This window comes from Equus caballus, chromosome 14 (genome assembly GCF_041296265.1).
Source record: "Equus caballus isolate H_3958 breed thoroughbred chromosome 14, TB-T2T, whole genome shotgun sequence".
Lineage (NCBI taxonomy): Eukaryota > Metazoa > Chordata > Mammalia > Perissodactyla > Equidae > Equus > Equus caballus.
In genome coordinates, this window is record NC_091697.1 from 46,446,531 (window position 1) to 46,467,336 (window position 20,806).

The following is a 20,806-nucleotide window of genomic DNA, read 5'->3' on the forward strand; positions in this document are numbered from 1 at the left end:
ATACTCCCTTCCATGGGATGGGGAGAGGGCACCTGGAGAATGAGGCAGTGTCACAAGCAGGAGCAGTGGATCCCTACCTGGCCCTGCAGCAGCCAGTCTTAGGATGGGGGCAAAGACCCTGGATTTTAAACAAATTGCCCAGTTGCTTCTGATGTGTAGCCAGAGTCAGGTGGAAAGAGCTGTCTGGTTTTGGAGTGAAACTGACTCCGAGTACAGACTCTTCCAGTCTTGCGGCCTCAGAGAGTTCACCCACTTCTTCGACAGACTTAGTGTCTTTACTTTGTAAAAATGGTATCATAGTACTTCTAACACTTATTGGGGCCTTCTTCCTTCTAGGTGCTGTGTAAGTGTTTCCCACACATTCTCTCATTTAATCCTCACAGCAAATTTTATTTTAAAGGTGAGGAAAATCAGGGGGAGTGAGAGAAAGAGAGACCAAATACTTTATTGAAAATCCCACAGCTGGTGAACGCAGAGTTAGATGTAGATGCAGGTGTATCAGACACCAGAGCTGCAGTTCCCGTGAGGGTTGGTTATGTTGATTTCAAGTGCCGAGATTGGTAGCAGACGTAGTATAGTATTTGTTCACTAAATTATTGTGGCTATTATTATCTCTGTTGAATTAGTATCAATTATCTCTGTTATTGTCATTTAGGACAAACCTGGGATTCAAGTCTGGCTTTCCTTACAGGCTGTCATGGATTGGTTGCATGGCTCTAATCAAGACCAAAGAGGTTTCCAGGAAAACAGGCACTTCTGCTTTTTCCCAGACTGAAACTAACTCTTGCAAAAGAAAATAGAGCAGTCAGTTAAGCCTTCTGGTTTTGGAATCACAAGACCACCAGCTACCAGTCTTGTGATCTGGTCAAGTCACTTAACCCCTCTATGCCTGTTTTCTCATCTGAAAAGAAGGCTTATGTGATAGTTAAGTTTATGTGTCAACTTGCCTGGATTAAGGGGATGCCCGGATCACTGGTAACACATGATTTCTGGGTGTCTGTCAGGATGTCTCTGGAAGAGACAGCACGTGAACGAGTAGACTGAGTAAAGCAGACCACCCTCCCCAATGCCAATGGGTGTCATCCAATCCACCGAGGGCCCGAATAGACTGAAAAGGCAGAGGAAGGGTGAATTCTCCCTCTGCGTGAGCTGAGGCATCCATCTTCTCCTGCCCTCGGACATTGAGGCTCCTGACTTGTGGGCTTTTGGACTCAAACTGAGACTTACCCCAAAGCCCCCTATTCTCAGCCCTTCAGACTGAATTACAACACCAGTTTTCATGGGTCTCCAGCTTGCAAACAGCAGCTCATGGGACTTCTCAGCTTCCATAACCATGTGAGCCAATTTCTGTAATAAATCTCCTCTTAAATATATCTCTATATATCCTATTGGTTCTGTTTCTCTGGAGAGCCCTGACTAAGACAGCTTAATAATGATTCCCCTCTAGGAGGATGGTTGGAGGAATTAAATAAGACAATTCCTGTAAAACATCCAGAATAGTACCTGATATATTAAGTACTTAATATGTGGTAGTTATTATTAATGTTTTTTATTATTTTTCAGGAAAGGTCTTTGACTCTTTGTCTGACCCTGTTAAAGATGAGAAAAATTTAGGCTTAGAGCCATCCAAGTTTGCCTTTGACTTCTGTTCTAGAATAGCAGAAACTCTGCAGCACAGTTTGCATTACCTTAGGCACAATTGCATACCTTAGATTATGTCCCCCTGAACTCAGGCAGGGTGGCGTCCAGGAAAGTCCAAAGCAGGCACCCTGCCCCCATGCCCAGAGGGCCGTTTCCACCTTAACAGTCTGATTAGGGCCTGTAGCCTCCCCAGCCAATCTAACTCCCTGTTGGGCTTGGATTGAACCAGATTCTCACTGTCTTTGTGAATAACGGATTCTAAACACTATGTGATAGTCCCCCGTATATAGACACGTGGGTATGTGCAGGTGTATCGGTACTGCTTAATGCACAGAAATGTGCACCAGAGATTCTGAAACTGGAAAAGTCTATGAATTGAACAGGACAAGTGAGAGTTCAAAACCCATAGAATGTGAGGCCCTGAGCCGCCATCATCTGGAGTTTGAGGCTTTCTGTCTTTAGCTTTTGTAACTGGAAAGACATCTATTTATTAATAATTCATTAATAACAGCCACCATTTACTAGGAATTTACTACATGGCAGGCACCAGGCTAAGTCCTAGTGTATACATTACCATTTCATCTAGTCATCACTCTGCAGGTACTATTATTATCTGCAGTGGGGAGACCAAAAAACTGAGACCCAGCGACTGAGTCATTTATACCAGGTCACATGCCACATAAGTATGGCAGAGCGAGGAATTGAACCCAGGCTATTTGGCTCCATACCTAGGAAACATTAACTATAGTTTTCTCAGAAAGTTTTCAAATACATGATTTTAAAAATATGCCTTATTCTAAAGTGGTATTTCTTATCCCATCCAGAGAGCCTTTTCTCCCCACTACTGCAGTGCCTCTGTGTTTATCATGAAAGCCAGTGAATTGATTGGAGTCACCCAACAAAAATTTGCCATATAGACAAGCCTTGCCCAAACACATCTATTCCTTCCAGAGAGGGCTACCCAGAGTGCCAGTGTCTAAGAAGATGGGCAAGCTAATGAGAGCGCTGAGCAATTACCTGGAAAATGCAATCGATGCCAGCAGGCAACAAGAATAATTTAAACCAGTAAACTCTCTCCCCTCAACTGCAAGTTTCGATGTCGAGTTTTCTTTTTCAGTCTTTTTGTTTTGGTTTCCATTGGCTGAGCTTTCCAAATAATTGTTCCATCTGTCCACTTCACTTTGCCTGAGTAATCACAGCCCGAGGGGAGTTAGAAGTCAAACGTCAGACATGCAGGGAAAACGAATGTGTGGGAGGCTGTGGGAAGAGAAATCGTTGTCTGTTCTCCTTCCCTGCCGCCGGGCCAGGGTCGGAAAGTAAATTATAAGCACCAGTTGCCCCAGGGAGGAAGCTACAGTTTGGGAGTGGGGTGTGGGAGCAATTTGGGAGACCCCATTGTCAGGAGTGTTGGCTACTAGGATGGAATGCATTTAGCGATGGGGTTAAGGAGAGAGATCATAGCCAAGCCAGAGAGGAAAAGTGTGGAGACAGGAAATAAAAGCCAGAACACTTGTAACAGCTTTTTACTGTGCCATTTACTCTGTGCTAGGCCCTTGGCTGGACATTCCCTTTACTTTATTATTTTGATCCTCCCAAAAGCTCTATTTCACAGATAAAGAAACTGAGGCCCAGAGAGGTCACGTAACTTGCCCTAAACCACAAAACTAGTAAAAAGCAGAGCCAGGATTTGAGCTAAATATATCTTAATCCAAAGCCTTTGCTCTTAGCCACTGCTCTTGGCTATTCTAACCCAAAGTGCTCACCAGAGGTGGAAGCAGAGGCCTGGAGAGGACAAAGATGAGCCCGGATTATAAAAGCATGCTTACTATTTATTCCATGTCTAGAGATATGACATGCATTAGAACAAAAAACAAATTAGATCTTCAATTTACAGAGGCACAGAGAGGTTAAATAACTCACCGAGGCCACAAAGCCAGTAAGTAGGTTAGTGGAGGATTTGAACCTGGGTCTCTGAACCCTGTCAAGACTGTGCTCTTCAGTGTATCCGGCGACCTCCCTTCTCTCATACCATTAACTTCCAGGTAAAGCAAATGAGCTCTGTCTCTTATAAGTTCTGTTCCACAGATGCCGTGTTCCCAAAGATGTTTAGCAAGAGAAAATAGGTTTGTAAAAATGCTATACTAAACAAGGTCAAACAGATTTCTAAAATCTAAGACTCTCCCAGCATCTAACCTGCTAATGCTTATTGTAAATATCCAAGATAGAGATACGATAAGCAGAAAATCTACAACTTATTTGACTACAGAACCATTTTTTCTCGGATAAAGTTTGGGCCATGGTTGGCCGATGTGTCTACCACAGATACAGCTTTCCTCCTACGCCCTCACCTCTGTGCAGCAGGATGGAGGTTTTTAAAAAACCCGGCACTCACACTTTTTGCTTCCTATACCTGGATCTTACGGCAGCTGAGCTGCCACTGGGACGTGGTGAGGTCCCTCTTTGTTGCTCTCTTACTGCCTCTTCAGGATCCCACTCCAAATCTCTATCTTAAATGCCCTTCCTTATATGACCCATCCGCTCCCAAGTGTAGGGAGTCGCATAGAGATCATTCCACTCTGATAAAATATTAATAGAAAAGAATGGCTTCTTTCACTAAGCCATCTTATGGAAGGGGCTCTGAAAGGGAAAGTCAATGCAGAGAAATGCCTCTTAGTGGTGGGATTTTGAGCATGAAGTTCAGCTTGTGCCGTGTGGAGTGGGTTGTAGGATCTTGCTGCTGTAAAGCACAGGCTGCAACCTGCTCTGACTGAGGATAAAACCAGCATGAGGACGAGAATCTCACGATGTGACATCAGGGGTGCAAACTGTACAGCTAGGATGTTCTGGTGGGTTGGGTGAGACCAAAGAAGAACCCTAGAATAAATTTTCAAATTGACATGTATGGAAAACTTGAGATTAGGCAGCCATAGTGCCATCTAAAATTGAGGAAATAAATCTAAAATATTTTATTTCATAAAGACATTTTCTTTGAATTCTCCTAAATTTTGTAATAGTAAAATTAACATCAGCATTTGATAACCTTGCATTGACGTGAAGGTCTGACCTGAGCCAAAGGGAACGAGAAGGCACCAACTCTAGCGCACCTACACGGGTCATTCCTGTGGCGCAGTTCCTCGGCTTCTGACCTGGTGCAAAAGGCTGTGGAAGCAGAGTTTCAGTTGGCCCAGTTCCTACCACAGGGAGTGGTTGGTGGAATCACTTCACGCTTTCATTCCTTCACCCATTTGCTAGTTACTGAGTGCCAACTGCAAGTCAGGCACTGTGCTTGGTCCTAGGAATACTGCAGAAGGAGACAGACACAGTCACTGCTCCCAAGGGACTGCGCAGCAGTGGAGAAGATGAATGTCAATCAAATTCTCACATCCTGTTAAGAAAGACACAACCTCCCTACCCCTGTATATTTACACTATCTCCATGATGTGGGGAACTTGGCCAATGAGATACCCTATGTCTAAGCCAAGACGTTAAAGGAATGCAATAGGAGACAACATTTCAAGAGATGAAAACAATCTGAGCAGAGGTCGAGGCCAGACAGTGTATGGCTCATCCTATTAAGTAAGAGAGCTCTGGCACAGACTAAGGGGTCTTAGCAAAGGAAGGTGATGGTATGTGATGCTTATTTAATATCTAAAACATCGCCCAACCTGCTCCTCCCCATCTCAGTTAATGGTACCTCCATTTTTCCAGTCTCGTGGGCCTAAAGCATCTTGGCCTCGCCCTTCACAACTGTCTTTCTTGCACACACAACATCCAACACTCCTCACTACCTGCACTGCTACCATCCTGGTCTATTTCTCTCTTGGATTATTGCACTGGCCTCCTAACTGGAATTTTTCTCCTTCTGTTTTCACTCTTGTTTCTTTTCTGTACAGCAGCCAAGTTTTCTAGTGGCTTCTCATTTCCTCTAGAGTATAAGGTAAAAGTCCTTACAGCGTCCTAAGGGTTTGAGTCCTATATTATCTGCCCGCCACCACAGCGTCTCTGTCCCTATCACCCATTGCTCCCCTCCCTCCTCTCTCTGTAGCCACACTGTTTCCTTAGTGTTCCCTAAACACACCAAGCATTTTCAGCGTCAGGGCTTTTACAAAGGCTGTTGTCTCTCCCTGGAATGACCTCTCCTGGTTGTCTGGCTCGCTCGCTCACTTCTTTTAGGCCTTTGTTCAAATGTCACTTTATTAGAGGGGACTTATCTAACCTTCTTATACAAATCTGTGTCCCCTGCAGCTTTTTTATTCACCTTAACCAGCTTCTTTTTGCTTCATAGAACTTATCACTACTTAACAAATCATGTATTTATATATTTCATTATTGTCTATCTTCCCATATCCTAGAACGTAGGTTCCATGAGAGCAGCTTTCCATTATCCCCACAGCCTTGGACATACTTGGCCCTCGATAAATATTTCTTTAACAGTTTATTGGATGATTAAGTGATGCAATAAGACACAGCATCGCACCAGCCCTAAACCTTGGAGGACTTGCCAAATTCCAGTGACATTCAGCTTAGTTCGTCTCTCCAGCCATTGTAATTGTCCTTCTTACTACTTGTTATTCACACATCTTCTTTTGCATGAAACTACAAAAGTAGCTTATGTCCTCCCTGGAGAGTGCCATTTTCCTAGGCAGCTCCTCTCCCTGATAATGATCCAGCATCTATTTCAATGGGGTTAGTTCAACAGGTGAGCCATGTATGTCTAGTCATTTCGGGGCTCTCCCCACACCTGGTTGTTTCAGGAGACACTCTTTCTAGTAGCCTGGGCTCCAGCCAGAGAAGAGATCTGCTGTGTGTGGGAACCGTGTGACCTGAAAGAAGCAGAAGAGGAGGTAAGTTCAGATCATCAAAAAGTGAACCACAGCATCCTCTTTAATGTCCCTCTTGACTGCCACCTTTTGTACTTGGCATGTGTGTAGAATTTTAAGAAAAATCTGAATTTACTAGTTTACCATGACTAATGGATGCTTCATTTTCCAAAGGAACCCTGAGGTTCCTTTTAACCAGCAAGTTTTTCCCTCATACACGTAGGATAGAATTGGGGCCGCAGAAATTCCCTCTGCATTTTACAACAGAGGCACCTGATGGAGATGTCACAAGGAAGGAGGCCTGAATTCTGATTCCAACCTTGCCACACAAGGTATGACCTTGGGCAAGCCCCTTAGCTTCTCTGTGCTTTAATTTCTTTGCTTATCATCGCTTAACCGATAGGGCTGTTGTGAGGACTATGAGTTGTGCTTCTCTTGGTGCCCAGCGTAGAACAGAACCTCAACAGACAGTAGCTCTAGGGTGAGAGACATATCTAACGTGTTCCGGAAATTCACCGGCCGTGCTTATGCATTTCTGTATGCATGTTCCTACTCGGTGTTACCTCTGTGGGTATATGCATCACGGGCAATTTGCAGCTTCAGTTTACAAGAAGCCAATATTGGGCATGCTTACCTACTGTGTTCTGGGTGGCTTCCAGGGGCTGCTCTAGGATCCTGGAGCACGTTGTAAATGACCATCCCTTGCAGTATGTTCCATGCCTGCAGATTCTGAGTTTTTGCTTTCTGTTTCCGTTTGCTGTCCGAGCATTATTTTAGCTTCTCACTTTGCAGATTCTATTTGCATTTACTTTTTTCCATAGTCAGGAAAGAATGTTGAGAAAGGGGATGAAGGATAGGATAACAAATAAAGCTGTACCTGCTTAGCTGGCTGGATTTCCTCCTTCTTAGTTTGATGTGGCAGTGTTGATTTCCCTGCTTGGAAATAAGCTCGTTGCTTCCCATCTTGCCAACCTTTTGATCACTGTCTTCCTTTAGCAAGAAAAAACAACCACCACCAAAATTTCATTTGCCATATAGTTTAGTTGAATTTAAAGCTGCTGTCACAAAATAAAAGAAAAACCTCACAAATAAGAATACAGCGAATCCTAGGATTAGGCTACCTCTGAAGTTTTAAAAAATTCCTCAAGGCATTTATTTGCAAATTGGACTTCATTTGCATATTTATAAGCATCATACAAATGTATTATTTATTGAGTGGTCCAGGTATGCCTGCTAAAATGAATGATTGCAAATTCAAACTTCATTTAATAATCCTCATTGTAAATCTAGTCCCCCAAACTGCAGGAAAACTGGGCTTTTCAACTCTGCCTTTTCTGATCTATTCAAAATACTCTAGGCTCCACATTATGAGCAACCATTCTCAGGATCATAGGCCTGTGGATTTAAAGAGAATGTTTTCCAATATATAAAATTACAAAATACGAAATAATTTACAATGTCAAAATTGCCTGTTCCCGTTGGGTTGCATCTTACCTGTCCCTTCCATCACAGCGATACCCATCCCAAAGATGGTCTGGCAAGTCTTCCTGCAGAAGCATGATCTCACACTTAGGCAGTTTCAGTTGTCAATGACTCAGGATTTGGGAGTTTCATGCCTTGATAAGTTGTCTAACCTGTAGGTACAGGCCTGAGAAGAAATCCAACTTGAGCTGGTGCTGATTCCTGCTGATCTCAGATGCCATGGGCCACAGAAAACCACACCTCCCAGATCCAAGGCAATTGATGAGTCACTAATGGGTACATGAGAAAACAAAATTAAATGAGCAGACCATTGTTTGGCTTTTGGCCACTTGTGCTTTACAATTCACCATCCATTTTAAGTGAAGCAATGTAGTAAGTATGATAGCTATTTTTTGTTATGATTACTCTCTTTGGTGAAATGTAATTATAGACAGAAAATGCTGAAAATAGAGGAGTATTTGCTAAAGCATCTATCAAGGCTTTTTTTTGCAAAATATTTTTTTCTTCAGGATGCTAGAAGACAATTCTTTCCTTGTAGAGCCCCATGATGTTCTCTGTATTATTGGGAGTGAGACACTGGTACAATGACAAAGTGCTGGCCCTGTATCTTGGCTTCCTTCTGCTTGCCTATTGTACTATGTAGCTGAGCACTGGTTATTACCTGTGGGAACAGCTTACACTATGGGATTAAAGAGCATCTTCTTCTCCTATTCTAATTCAATTAAACAATCACTTCCTGATCTTCTAATAGATGCCAGGAGTTGTTTTAGACTCTAAAGGTGAAAGGATGAGTAAGACACAGGTCCTGCCCTCAAAGATTCAGTCTATAAACAGAGATGTAAATAAAGAATTATAATGCAGTGCCATTCGTGCTTTGATACTTGACATTTGGCTAAAGGCTGAAAATTGTGAACCAGAAGATGAGTAAAATGGATTGTTCTGAACTGATTTACCTCCTAAAATCTAAAAATGACTTTAGTTTTTACTGCAGAAGAAATAAAAATGATTGTGTAATTACGCAGAGATAACATCTGCTTTCTCCATTTGTGTATGAGGGATTGGATTCAGCTGTAACTGAATAAACAGTTGCTTCTACAAATTAAGTTGGATTTTTTTTCTGCTATGAAAAGCCAGAGGCAGGCAGTTGCCATGTTGGTTCAGTGGCTCGAAGACACCGGGGCCAAGATCTCTGTGGTCCTTTCTCTTTGGAATGCCGAAAGACTGCAATAGCTCCCGTTATCACATACTGTTTCAGAAAGGAAAAATGGGGAGCAATGGTAAATAAGGAAAAAGTAGCATCTGTATCATGAGACTAAAAGTGTTTCCAGATACTCCTGGCAGAAGCAGATACAGTCATGCATCACTTAACGACTGGGATACCTTCTGAGAAATGTGTTGTTAGGTGATTTCATTGTTGTGCAAACATCATAGAGTGCACTTATACAAACCTAGATTAGATAGCCTATTACCACCTAGGCTTTCTGGTACTAATCTTATGGGACGACTGTCATATATGTGGTCTGTCATTGACTGAAATGTCATTAGGTGTCATATGACTGTATGAGTCACATGGCCAACCCTAGCTTCAAGGGAGTCTGAGATTACAAGAGGTTTTTTCTTTTTTAAGACAGGGTGACACGTAGCAATGAACAAAATCAGGAATCTCTTAGTAAGATAGAAGGAAAGGATGGATATTGCATAGACAACCAAGAGTGCCTGATACACTATTTTATCATAAATACAAAATAAAGAGAAAATATGGATGAGAGAATGATTAACTATCTAAGGAGATAGAGTCTGCTACTAGAGCTGGATTTTGAGGTGAAAAGAACAATCTTATTAGAAGCCAGAACTATGTTATAAATGGTTTTGATTATGTTTGTAATTTAAATATTAGTTTCATATGAGTGAAAATTCTGGTCACTTGACTGATATGACATGATGCAAACAAAAAATTCATTGTCTGTAGAAACAATCTTCTACGCTGATTTAAATTTCTACTCTTAGGAATCCTCTAAGAACTTTTTAAGGACTCTCTTATACTACTACTAGAAGTAATGAAATAGTAGCTCATAGCTTAGAACAATTGGTTTCACGGGTTAACACTGTCTTTAGCAGAAATCGCAGTCTGAAGGAGGGGTCCACAGCATAAACACATTTCATATGTGGGTCACAGGAATGCTGGGACGCTACAATGGAAACCAGGAACTTCTCAAGGCTGATGAGTGTTTTGATTGGATGGAAACATAAGCAGGCAGAATAATTCTAGATAGATGGACAAATGTTGTAGAATGTAAACATGGTCACATAGCCTAGGGCATTTCTTTTTTTCGCCAAGGACTGACTCTATGCAGTAAAATATCCAATGGTTAAAAAAGAGTGGAGAGAGCAGATAAGCTCAGTCCAGATATCAGCTCACTGCTCATTGCAGACCTATTGAGGTGAGATTCTCAGACTTGGAAGAGCATTTTAAAAAAATGTTATTCTAGTTTATTGGACTTCTCCCTCTGACCAAGGTGGAAAACAAGGAGTGTATTTACCCTCCTTCCTGAAACAAATAAACAAAAGGATAAGATATGTGAAGCAATGATTTTCAAGACATCAGACATCAAACAATGAAGGATGATGATCTCAGAGAGGTAAAAAAATGATGCCACCCCCGTAATTGCCCAAGTTTGCTGCCTTGAGAGAATTTCCAAGCCATTGTATAAGGAAGGGGAACTCAGGGGGATACCAGAAAATTATCTGAGTTAAGGAGATGGAGCTGACAGTTAGAGAGACCAAGGAAGATAGAGTTTGCAGAAAAGGGAACTAGAGAGAAAAGATCTACACAGACAGAGAGCTCCAGGGATGTGCAAGTATTCATCAGAGTGCTATCAGTGTACACATGAGAAGAAGCTACAGGAGCCACCCAGAAGGATTAGAATAAACAGTACCCAGTGTTCACATAGGGCCAAGAATACTGCCTGTTCCCACCCACCCAACTGGAAAACGTCATAATTCATGGGTCATTGTGTAAAGTACTCAGACGGGTATAGGCTCAGGAGTGAGAATAATTAGCCCCAGACTAAAAAGAGCTCTGGTTCTACACAATAAATCTTAAAATCAAGACCTGAAGAGATCGCTTTATTTCCAAGTAACTTAACTGCCTCCCAGAAGAAAGATTAAAAAAATACATTTACAGGAAAACAAAAATACACAGCACATAACAAGGTAAGAGTCACAATGTCTGTCATTCAATAAAAAAATTACCAGGTACGCAAAAGAGAGTGAGAATAAAATCCATAATGAGGGGAAACTTTAATCAATTGAAACTGACCCAGAACTGACACAGATGTTAGAGTGAGCAGAACAGGGCATTAGAACAGTCATTATAACTCTATTACATGTATTCAAAAATTAAGTAGTGACATAGAAGAAATAAAAAGGCTAAAATTGAACTTCTAGAGATGAAAACCACAATGTCTGAGACAAAAAATACACCAAATGGGATTAATGGCAGATTAGACACTGCTGAAAGAAAGATGAGTGAACTTAAAGACAGAGCCATAAAAGATATCCAAAATAAAGTAGACGAAAAAAAAACTTTTAAAGGATGAACAAAGCATTGGTGAACTGTTGGATAGCTTCAAATGGATGAATATATGTAGTTGAAGTCCCCAAAGGAGAAGGAATGGGGGCAGAAAAAAGCTTTTTGAAGAATTAAGGGCTAAAATTTTTCCAAATTCAATGAAAACTATAAGTCTCCTGGGCCAAAAAGTTCATACCAGTACACAGAATAAAATACTCAAAACCAGGGATAAAGAGAAAATTTTAAAAGCATCCAAGATAAAGACACATTATGGACAGAAGAACAAAGATGACAACAGGTTTCTTGTTGAAAACAGTAGAAAAACATCTTTAAAGTACTGAAAGATGAACCTACATCAACCTAGAATTCTATACCCAGTGAAAATATCCTTTAAAAACTTTTCCAGACATATAAAAGCTGAAAGAATTCAGATCCAGCAGACCAGCACTATAAGAAATATTAAAGGAAGTCCTTTAGGCAGAAGGAAAATGATACCAAGTAAAAAACAGAGCTACAGAATTTAGGGCAACAGAAATGGTAACTACATGGTAAAAATGAGAGTTTTAAAATTATTATTTAAATCACTTTAAAAAATAATTGACTATTTAAATAAAATAATAACAAAGTTGTAGGAGATTTATAAAAGTAAAATATACAAGAGCAATATCACAGAGATTGGGAGGGGAGAAATTGAAATATACTATTGTAAGGTTTTTGGACTATATATGAAGTAGTATAAAATCACTAAAAAGCAGACTATTATAGTTTAAAAAAGGATACTATAAAGCCTATAGTAATCATTAAAACAGCAAAACTAAGAAGTATAGCTTAATACTGAAAAGATTAGATGAAACAAAGTCATAAAAATACCCAATAAACCAAAAGAAGGCATTAAAAGTAGAGAGGGAGAACAAAAAACAGAAGAAACAAATAGAAAACAATAAGATAATAGATTAATTTTAAACCTAACTATATCCATATGCACAATAAATATGAATGCTATAAAAATTCCAATTAAAAGGCAGAGATTTTTAGATTGGATTTTAAAAAAAATAAAATCCAACTATATGCTGCCTACAAGAAGTACACTTTAAATATAAAGACATAAACAGGTTAAGAGTAAAAGGATGGGAAAAGGCATACCATGCTAATGCTCATTTAAAGAAAGCTGGAATGGCTATATTAATATCAAAATAGATTTCAAAGTATATTGCCAAAGGTAATGAAGGTCATTTTATAATTATAAAATGGTCGGTTTATCAAGAAGAAATAACCATCCTACATGTCAATGCATATAACAACAGAGCTTCAAAAATATAAATAAAAAATGAAAAGAATTGAAAGGAGAAATAGCGAAACCCATAATTATATGAGATTTCAATACTCCTCTCCTAATAATTGATAGAACAGAAAATCAGTAATGATACAGAAGACTTAGCAGCACAATAGGCCAACTTGACCTAACTGACATTTGTAGAACCCTCCACTCAACAACAGCAAAATATGCATTCTTTTTAAGTGTACCTAGAACATTTAGCAAGATAGGCTATATTCTGGGCCAGAAAATAATTTTCAAGAAAATTAAAAGGATTTAAATCAAGCAAAGTATCTTCTTTGACAATAATGACATTAAACTAGAGATCAGTATGAAAAGATCTCTGGAAAATCCCTCCAAAAATTCAAAATTAAATCATGCAACACTAAATAAGTCAAGAGTCTAGGAAAAAAATCAAAAGAGAAATTAGAAATTATATTGCATGAATGAAAATGAGAGCTCAACTTTTCAAAATTTCTGAGATGCCACTAAAGCAATTTTAAAACACCTATATTAGGAAAGAAGGCTTTCAAATCAATGACATCGGCTTCCTCTTTGAGAAACCAGACGAAGAACAGTATGAAATCCAAAGTAAGCAGAAGGAAAGAAGTAAGGAAGATCAGAGAGGAAATCAATGAAATAAAAAAAAAAATAGAGAAAATCAATGAGACCAAAATCTTGTTCGTTGGGAAGATCTAGCCAGATAATCAGAAAAAAAAGGACAGAAGACACAAAATACCAACATCAGGAATAAAAGAGATACATATCTACAGATTCTTCAGATATTAAATGAATAATAAGAGAATATTATGAACAACATTATGCCAATAAATTTGACAATAGAGGTGAAATAGAAAATTCCCTGAAAGGACACAAATTGCAAAAGCCACTCGAGACAAAATAGATAATCTGATTAACACTATGTCTGTCAAAGTAATTGAATTTATAATCAAAAATCAAACACAGAAAACATCAAGCACAGATGGCTTACTGGTGAATTTTACCACATATTTAAGGAAGAAATAGTAACAGTTATCACAAACTCTTCCAGAAAATTGATGAGTGAATGATTACCAACTCATTCTATGAGGTCAGCATTCCCAGGTACCAATTTCTCTCATGAGTATAAATGCAAAATTATAAACAAAATGTTAGCAATTCAAGTGTAACAATATATGGAAAGATAATACACAATGACAAAATGCAAGATTGCTTTAACAGTCAATGATTAATTAGTTTAATTCACCACATAAATAACATTTTAAAAAACATAAGATCACCTCAATAGATGCAGAAAACCTGTTTGACAGAATCCAACAAGGATTCCTGATAAAAACTGTCAGCAAATTACAAATAGAGTGGAACTTCATTAACCTGGTCAACAGATAAACCCATCTATGAAAAATCTACAGTTAACATCATACTTAATGGTGAAAAACTGAAAATTTTCCCCCTAAGATCAGGAACAGGACAGCATATCTAATTTCACTGCTTTTGTTAAAATGTTTACAGGAGGTTTTAGCCAAGAGGAAGAACAAGCCAAGAAAAAGAAGGCATATAGATAGTAAACAAGCACCGGAAAAGATACTTATTTAGGGAAATGCACATTTAAAACATAATAAGACGGGGCCGGCCCGGTGGCACAGTGGTTAAGTTCACGCTCTCCACTTGGTGGCCCTGGATTTGCTTGTTTGGATCCCGGGCACAGACCTGCACACTGTTCATCAAGCCATGTTGTGGTAACGTCCCACATACAAAATAGAGGAAGATTGGCACAGATGTTAGCTCAGGAACAGTCTTCTTCACCCCCCCCCCCAAAAAAACATTAAAAAAACCACTGTAAGGTACCACTACTTTCCCAGTAGAGTGGCTAAAATTAAAAGGTCTGACGATAGGAATGTTGGTGAGGACGTGGAAGAACCAGAACTGTCATACATGTTGGTGACACAATCACTGCAGAAAACAGATTGCCATTTTGTAAAATGTTGAAAATACCCTTACCATAATATCCAACCATTCTACTCCTAGGTATTTACCCAAGAGAAATAACAGCATATACAAACACTTGTACGTGAACACTTCTAGCAACTATATTTCTAATAGCCAAAAATTGGAAACGACCCAAATCCAGGTAAATGGATAAACTATGGTATATCCACATAATGGAATACTAGTCAGCAATAAAAAGGAATGAATTGTTGATATACACAAAGACATGGATTAATCTCAAAATAACTATGCTGAGTGAAGGAAGTCAGGGAAAAAAGAGTACATACCATAGGGTTGTATTTACATAAAATTATAGAAAATACAAACTAATGACTCATAACAGAAAGCAGATGAGAGGTGCCTGGGATTGGGGTGGGGAGAAGTGTGTGCAACAAGAGCTGGAAAGGAAGACTACAAAGAGGCGGGAGGAATCTTTTGAAGATACTGGCTAAGTTTATTATATTGATTGGAGTGATGGTTTTAAGGTATATGCACGGCAAAACTTAAACTGTATACTTTAAATATGTTCAGTATATTATATGTCAAGTATACCTCCAAAACCTTTTTTAAAAGAGAGTAGAAAGGACTACAATAACCATTTGTTAAAACCTTACAATAAACATTAGAAAACTATTACAAAATGATAATTGTATACAGAGAGAGAAGATGAGCAAAATCTAATGCTTTGATCTATGCTACTTTTTAATCATTCTCCAAAATGGCATGCTAGGATACACTGGGGACGAAATAGTAACTTTCTCCTTTTCTCAGTATCTCACTCACAAATGTTTACATCAATCTTCTTGAGGATGTTAAGCACCTCCATTTCCTTTGATTTGTAAAATAGAGGGAGGTTTCCAGTGAGGCACATTGCAGAATTATTACTGATTTGAGAATATAAAAGCTTCTTTCCTTTGTTCAGCAAATAAATTCTTAGGTGTAGGGTCAAGAGAACAGTAAAGAATGAGCGGCTCCACTGTCTCACCGACAGCCCATGGTTTCTTCACCTCTGCCCCTCCTCACTCATGTATCAAATCATCGTGGGTCCCTATTGATTCTCCTTCTTAATAATCAGTCAAATGTAGCCACTTTCGTCCATCAGATGGACTGTTGTGACAGTCAGTTCAGCCGATTAACGATTTGCTTGATTATCCATTGAAATCATCCGGTGAAGTAAACCCAGCAAAATCGATCCAATGATGGTTTCACTATAATATCTCTAATGGTTAATTCAATCCAGTGAAAAGGAAAAGTTTGATTTAAAAATCTGACGTTTATCTTCACTGTTCATTCCTATTCTTCACAAGCTCACTGGCAAGTTGGGGACATAGAAGTAACCTGTTTTTACCAAACACAATGTCAATTGCTAAATCGAGTGATATACAAGATGTTGAGGCAGCGAGTAAAAAACAAAAGACTGTCTCTTGTTAAGTCTGGAGTCCCCTAATTTTTAACTGCATGTAAAGCAGCTGAATATCTCCTCTTTAAGATCTGGCATTCTAGATAGGAAGCTTTTTACACCAAGTCCTGGCTGGTGTGTTAGCAAGATATCCATTCACAATGAGGGCCTGCCTTAAGTTATCATGGTATCCTCATAATGACACACTCAGTGTAGATTACACAATTGTAGCCTCTTTCTATGAATTGAATACACATCTACAGCCTATATCATAGCCAATTTCAAAATAAATTCTTCTCAGAGAAAATTTCTCTGGGCAAGGATTACCTCTCTCTCTCTCTCTCTCTCTTTCTTTCTCTGTCTCTCGCTGCAGAGAGAAGCACACTGCTGACGCCAAGCCCATGAAAATAACTCTTCACAGTGGCCTCCCAATCAATACGGGGCTTTATTTGCTGCATGTCACACCCTCTGTTCATTGTATTCACTCAGCTGAATTGGCACAGAAGAGGCAGCACAAAGGCTGGCCTCAACTCTGAGGGGCCCTGCCGGAGCAGTGCAAGGAGAAGAGCCTGTGCTGGGCATCAGAGCTCTGGGATCTGGCTCCAACTCTGCTGTTAACTCACTGTGTGGCCGTGCCCACTCTGGGCCTCAGTGTCCTCTGCTTCTAAATGAGACGATTGGACCAAATGCTCTCCAAGGGCTGACCAGATTCAGAAATTGGCTATTACGTGATCCTAGAAAGAAGACAGGTGTATATCAGCAGTGGGCTGCCCTCCCAGCCTTTCAGTAGGTCAGGCTCAGGACTTTCCTGAGCCATAGTTTTGGGGAGAGAGAAACGAGCATCTTATGGGATGTTTAGCCACTGGATCTGCATCAGCCTCTGGTGGAGAATGTTGCTTATTGACATCATTTCCATGCAACTGGAGTGTCATTTGTCACAGGGGTTTAGGGAAACACTCAAGATCAGTAATTTAAGAGAAACAAATTTTCCTTTCTCACCTATGTCAATTTAATTCTCCCAGTCATCTACTTCAGCAATCAAATACACTTCCCTAAAGAGCATTCGTTAAATCTAGACAGACATCTCACCAAACAGTCACCATGAGAAGCAGCCTGGTAGAAAAGGAAATCTGGTATAAGAACTGGAATTGTCACCTTGGAGTCCTAGGTCTGACGCTAAAGGAACTTTACTGTGCTGTGAGTTCTCTCCCCTCTTGGGGCCTCGCTTCCTGCTCTGTCCAGTGGTAGGGATGGATGAGGTATTACTGAAGGTGTTTTTCAGCTCAAATATTCTAGCCAGAAGTTTGCGAATTGATGGCACAAAGACCATCTTCAGCCTGCAGAGGTGGTGTGTTTGCCCTATGTTGTGTGAGCCATACAGTGTTCTAATTTGAATTGATTGACAACATTTAAAAATTTGGAATTTTCACATAAAAATTCAGATTTCTGGTTTCTTCTCAAAAAAAAAAATGAGCTAATCTGATAACATTGGGCTGAAGTCCTCCATGGTGGTCCTCAGCTGGAGCTGAGAAGCTCCTCCTCTTTGGATAAGGCCTGAGTCCTCCAGGGTCCACCATCCCCACCATGTCTGAGCTGATCACCCACTCAAGTTAAGTGTCAGCTCCGGAGGATCTTACACCTGGCCAGCTTTTCTCATTTACATCCTAATTCATAAAATATTTGTGTTTTCAGCTGGTGTTCTCTCTTTTAGGATAGAGACTGCATGATCCAAAATCTCATTATATCACTAACGTCATCATTTGGCAATGATCTTGGTGGAAGACAGAAACTGGGTCCAATCAAAGATTGCCCTGGACAAGAAAACTGACAATAACTTTGGCTGCCTTGACCTCTCATACTAGTCAAGGGAGCTCATGGGCCCGGGGAACCATATCTACAGGTGATGGTTGGAAATGTCCCTGACATTGAATTAGTTGCATGATCCCTTGCTCTGTGACTCTCAGCAAGTCGGTAATCCTCTGCGACTTAGTCTTTTCAAGTGTAAAATAAGTTGATTTAAAAATAAACAAGATTCCTTCCAAAGCTAAAATTCCCTGAAGCAGTATGAATACCTATACAAAGGTCCACATTTAAATCTGCCTAGGTGTGTGTACGTGTATTTCAGAGTGGAATATATCTACTTACTTTAAAGTATATGTTTTGTGGTAATAAGTACAGAGTCTATACCCAGAGTCATAACTAGTGATATAGGAACTGTGCCAGGACAAAAATCAGGAAGAACCTTGTCTGTAGCTGATGTTCCCTGAGAGACAGATGCAGTCCCAGATTCAACAGCAGAATTGGCAGTTTAGAGAGGGCCAGTGACAACTCGCAAGGACGAGTCAGAACTTATCAAAGAATGACTGATGCTGAAATCTAAAGCCAGAGCCAGAAGTACAGGGAGGATCAACAACAGGACTGTGGGTGTGCTCTTTCTGAGCACTAATAAATGCTGCAAAGTGCCTTCCTTCTTCCCTCCCAGATGCTCATTTTATTGGGAAGTTTTAGCCCTGTGTCTTAGTGGAGACATAGGTACTTTAATAATTGACATCTGAAACTGTATTACTGCTCAACCTTCCAAATGAGACTCTAGTTCAAGCTGTGCAGCTTGTCTGGGCCTAAGGGCCCTTATGTTAGTGGGCAGGCTGACTTCTGCACGCCAGGAACATCGAGATTCCATGGGCAGGCCGACCTCTGCACACCAGGAACATCGAGATTCCATGGGCAGGCTGACCTTGACACACTAGGAATTTGGGATTCAGACAGCCTGGGTGGAAAGCCCAGTGCTGCCATGTCCTAGATATGACCTCAGATGAGTAATCAAGACTTCCTGAGTCTCAGTTTCTTCATCTATAAAATAGGGTTATAATAGTATCCTCCCCATACATTTGTGTGATAATGAAATAGCCATGGAAACTGCTTAGCACAATTCCGGCCTCATAGCAACTAACTGAAAATTTCTCAGCTAATGTTCTTCTTTTTTACTATTGAAAATTTTAGAATCCTTGCCAATAATAATAATAATATCCTTTATTAAGTTGCTTGACTGTGCTAAGCCCATTCAATATCCACAACTCTGAAAAGTGGGTACTATTATTATTGTTGCCATTTTTAAATGAGAAAACGTAGTCTGTTCATGTTTAGGAACTTGTCCCAGGTCAGAGCCAAACTACAAACCCCATCTGACTGCAGAGTGTGTGCTCTTCGTGATGGCCCATGCTGCTTCCATCAAATGTGCTGTCTACAATAATGAGAGAGCCTCTGAGGAACCACTCGACTCTCCATGGCCTGAGTGAGTGAAGGTTTCCATATAGGAGTTCAGGAAAGGTCTGTCACTGACAGTGAAGATGGCTACTCAGTTCTGTGTGTGCTGTTGTTGGTTTTTTTGGTGAGGAAGATTAGACCTGAGCTAACATCCGTTGTCAATCTTCCTCTTTTTCCTGAGGGAGATCGGCCCTGAGTTAACATCTGTGCCCATCTTCCTCCATTTTATACGTGGGATGCCTGCCACAGCATGGCTTGATGAGCAGTGCACAGGTCTGTGCTCAGGATCTGAACTGGGTGAAACCTGGGCTGCCGAAGTGGAGCACACGAACCAAACCACTATGCCACCAGGCTGGCCCCCTGTATGTGGTTTTAAAGGGTCAATTTGGTTTTCATATTTGATTTTTCTTCTGCTAATATAATCATTCTTAAATTCATACCCTCTCCTAAAATTTGACTGTGCAATATTCCCTTAAATTTTAAAACCTAGTAAAATTGAAAGGAACATCCCTGATGTTGAGAAGAAAACTAGTCCCACTGCTATCCAGAAATGTTCTGAAAAGGACCTTTTCGACTTGAATACATAGATTATAAATGTGTTAGTATATATATTAGTGTTAGATACATGTATCTGTAGGAACCAGACATAATAATAAGCCACAAAACTTAATCCCGCCAAAGGTCCAATTCGAATTTGAAACAGAGATCTCCATGGAACAAAATAGGCCACATTTGTCAGAACTGACTCCCCAACCCTGTCTTAGCCACCCCCCCCCCCCCCCCACCCCACCCCCCCCCCCCCCCCCCGCATCTCCAACCTTTTTTTGCTTTCCTCTACTCTCCAGTCAGCTCTGACTTTGGCAAGCAGTCAAGAAGTGAACAAGAGAGATGGAAGTTCTCTGAGTATCAGACCCCTTACTGGCCATTCAGCCATGCAAGCTGCGAATCCAGTTAAAAAAAATGTTGCCTTTCTTTTCCTCTTTGCTCTCTAACGAACTGCCTCCTTCTCCTCCCCACCACCAGAGAGGGAAAACAATCGAAAGCATTAGTATTCCTATGAAAAGGGGCAGTCACAAGGGTGTGACTGCAGGCCTGCTGTAGCTGCTCTAGGACGCTGCCAGGGGCTGAGAAGGGACGAACTCCAATTACTCCAGCTCAGACTGGTCCTGGCATGGTCAGATGGAGGAGACAGAGCAGTGATTCACAGCAGGACGTGGCTCTTGCCGACCGACCATTCTCCTGGGACTCATCAGTCTCCTCTCCGACAAGATGATACCTGGTGTGCAAATCTCCTTTTAGAAATGCACAGATTACATTATGTATTT

The 20,806-nt window shown here is 40.4% G+C and overlaps 1 protein-coding gene and 1 long non-coding RNA gene across 5 annotated transcripts in view; one reads left to right on the top strand and one right to left on the bottom strand.

Annotated features, from left to right (window-relative positions):
• Positions 1-4,583: 4,583 nt before the first annotated feature.
• LOC106781640 (uncharacterized) lies at positions 4,584-20,505 on the bottom strand. Its single transcript, XR_011425053.1, has 4 exons — positions 20,300-20,505; positions 7,956-8,212; positions 7,339-7,451; positions 4,584-6,464 (listed from the first exon to the last, which is right to left on the bottom strand). It is a non-coding gene; the product is annotated as an uncharacterized lncRNA (long non-coding RNA).
• The window catches only part of PPP2R2B (protein phosphatase 2 regulatory subunit Bbeta), a 436,815-nt gene continuing 436,511 nt past the window's right edge, over positions 20,503-20,806 (top strand). Inside the window, exon 1 of one of the 4 annotated variants that reach the window (XM_023617485.2) lies at positions 20,503-20,760. In XM_023617485.2, coding sequence (XP_023473253.1) covers positions 20,751-20,760 — 10 coding nt within the window. In that variant the 5' untranslated portion in view covers positions 20,503-20,750. The remainder of the gene's footprint in view (positions 20,761-20,806) is intronic. The other 3 variants (XM_023617484.2, XM_070233097.1, XM_070233094.1) reach the window with 3 other exon arrangements.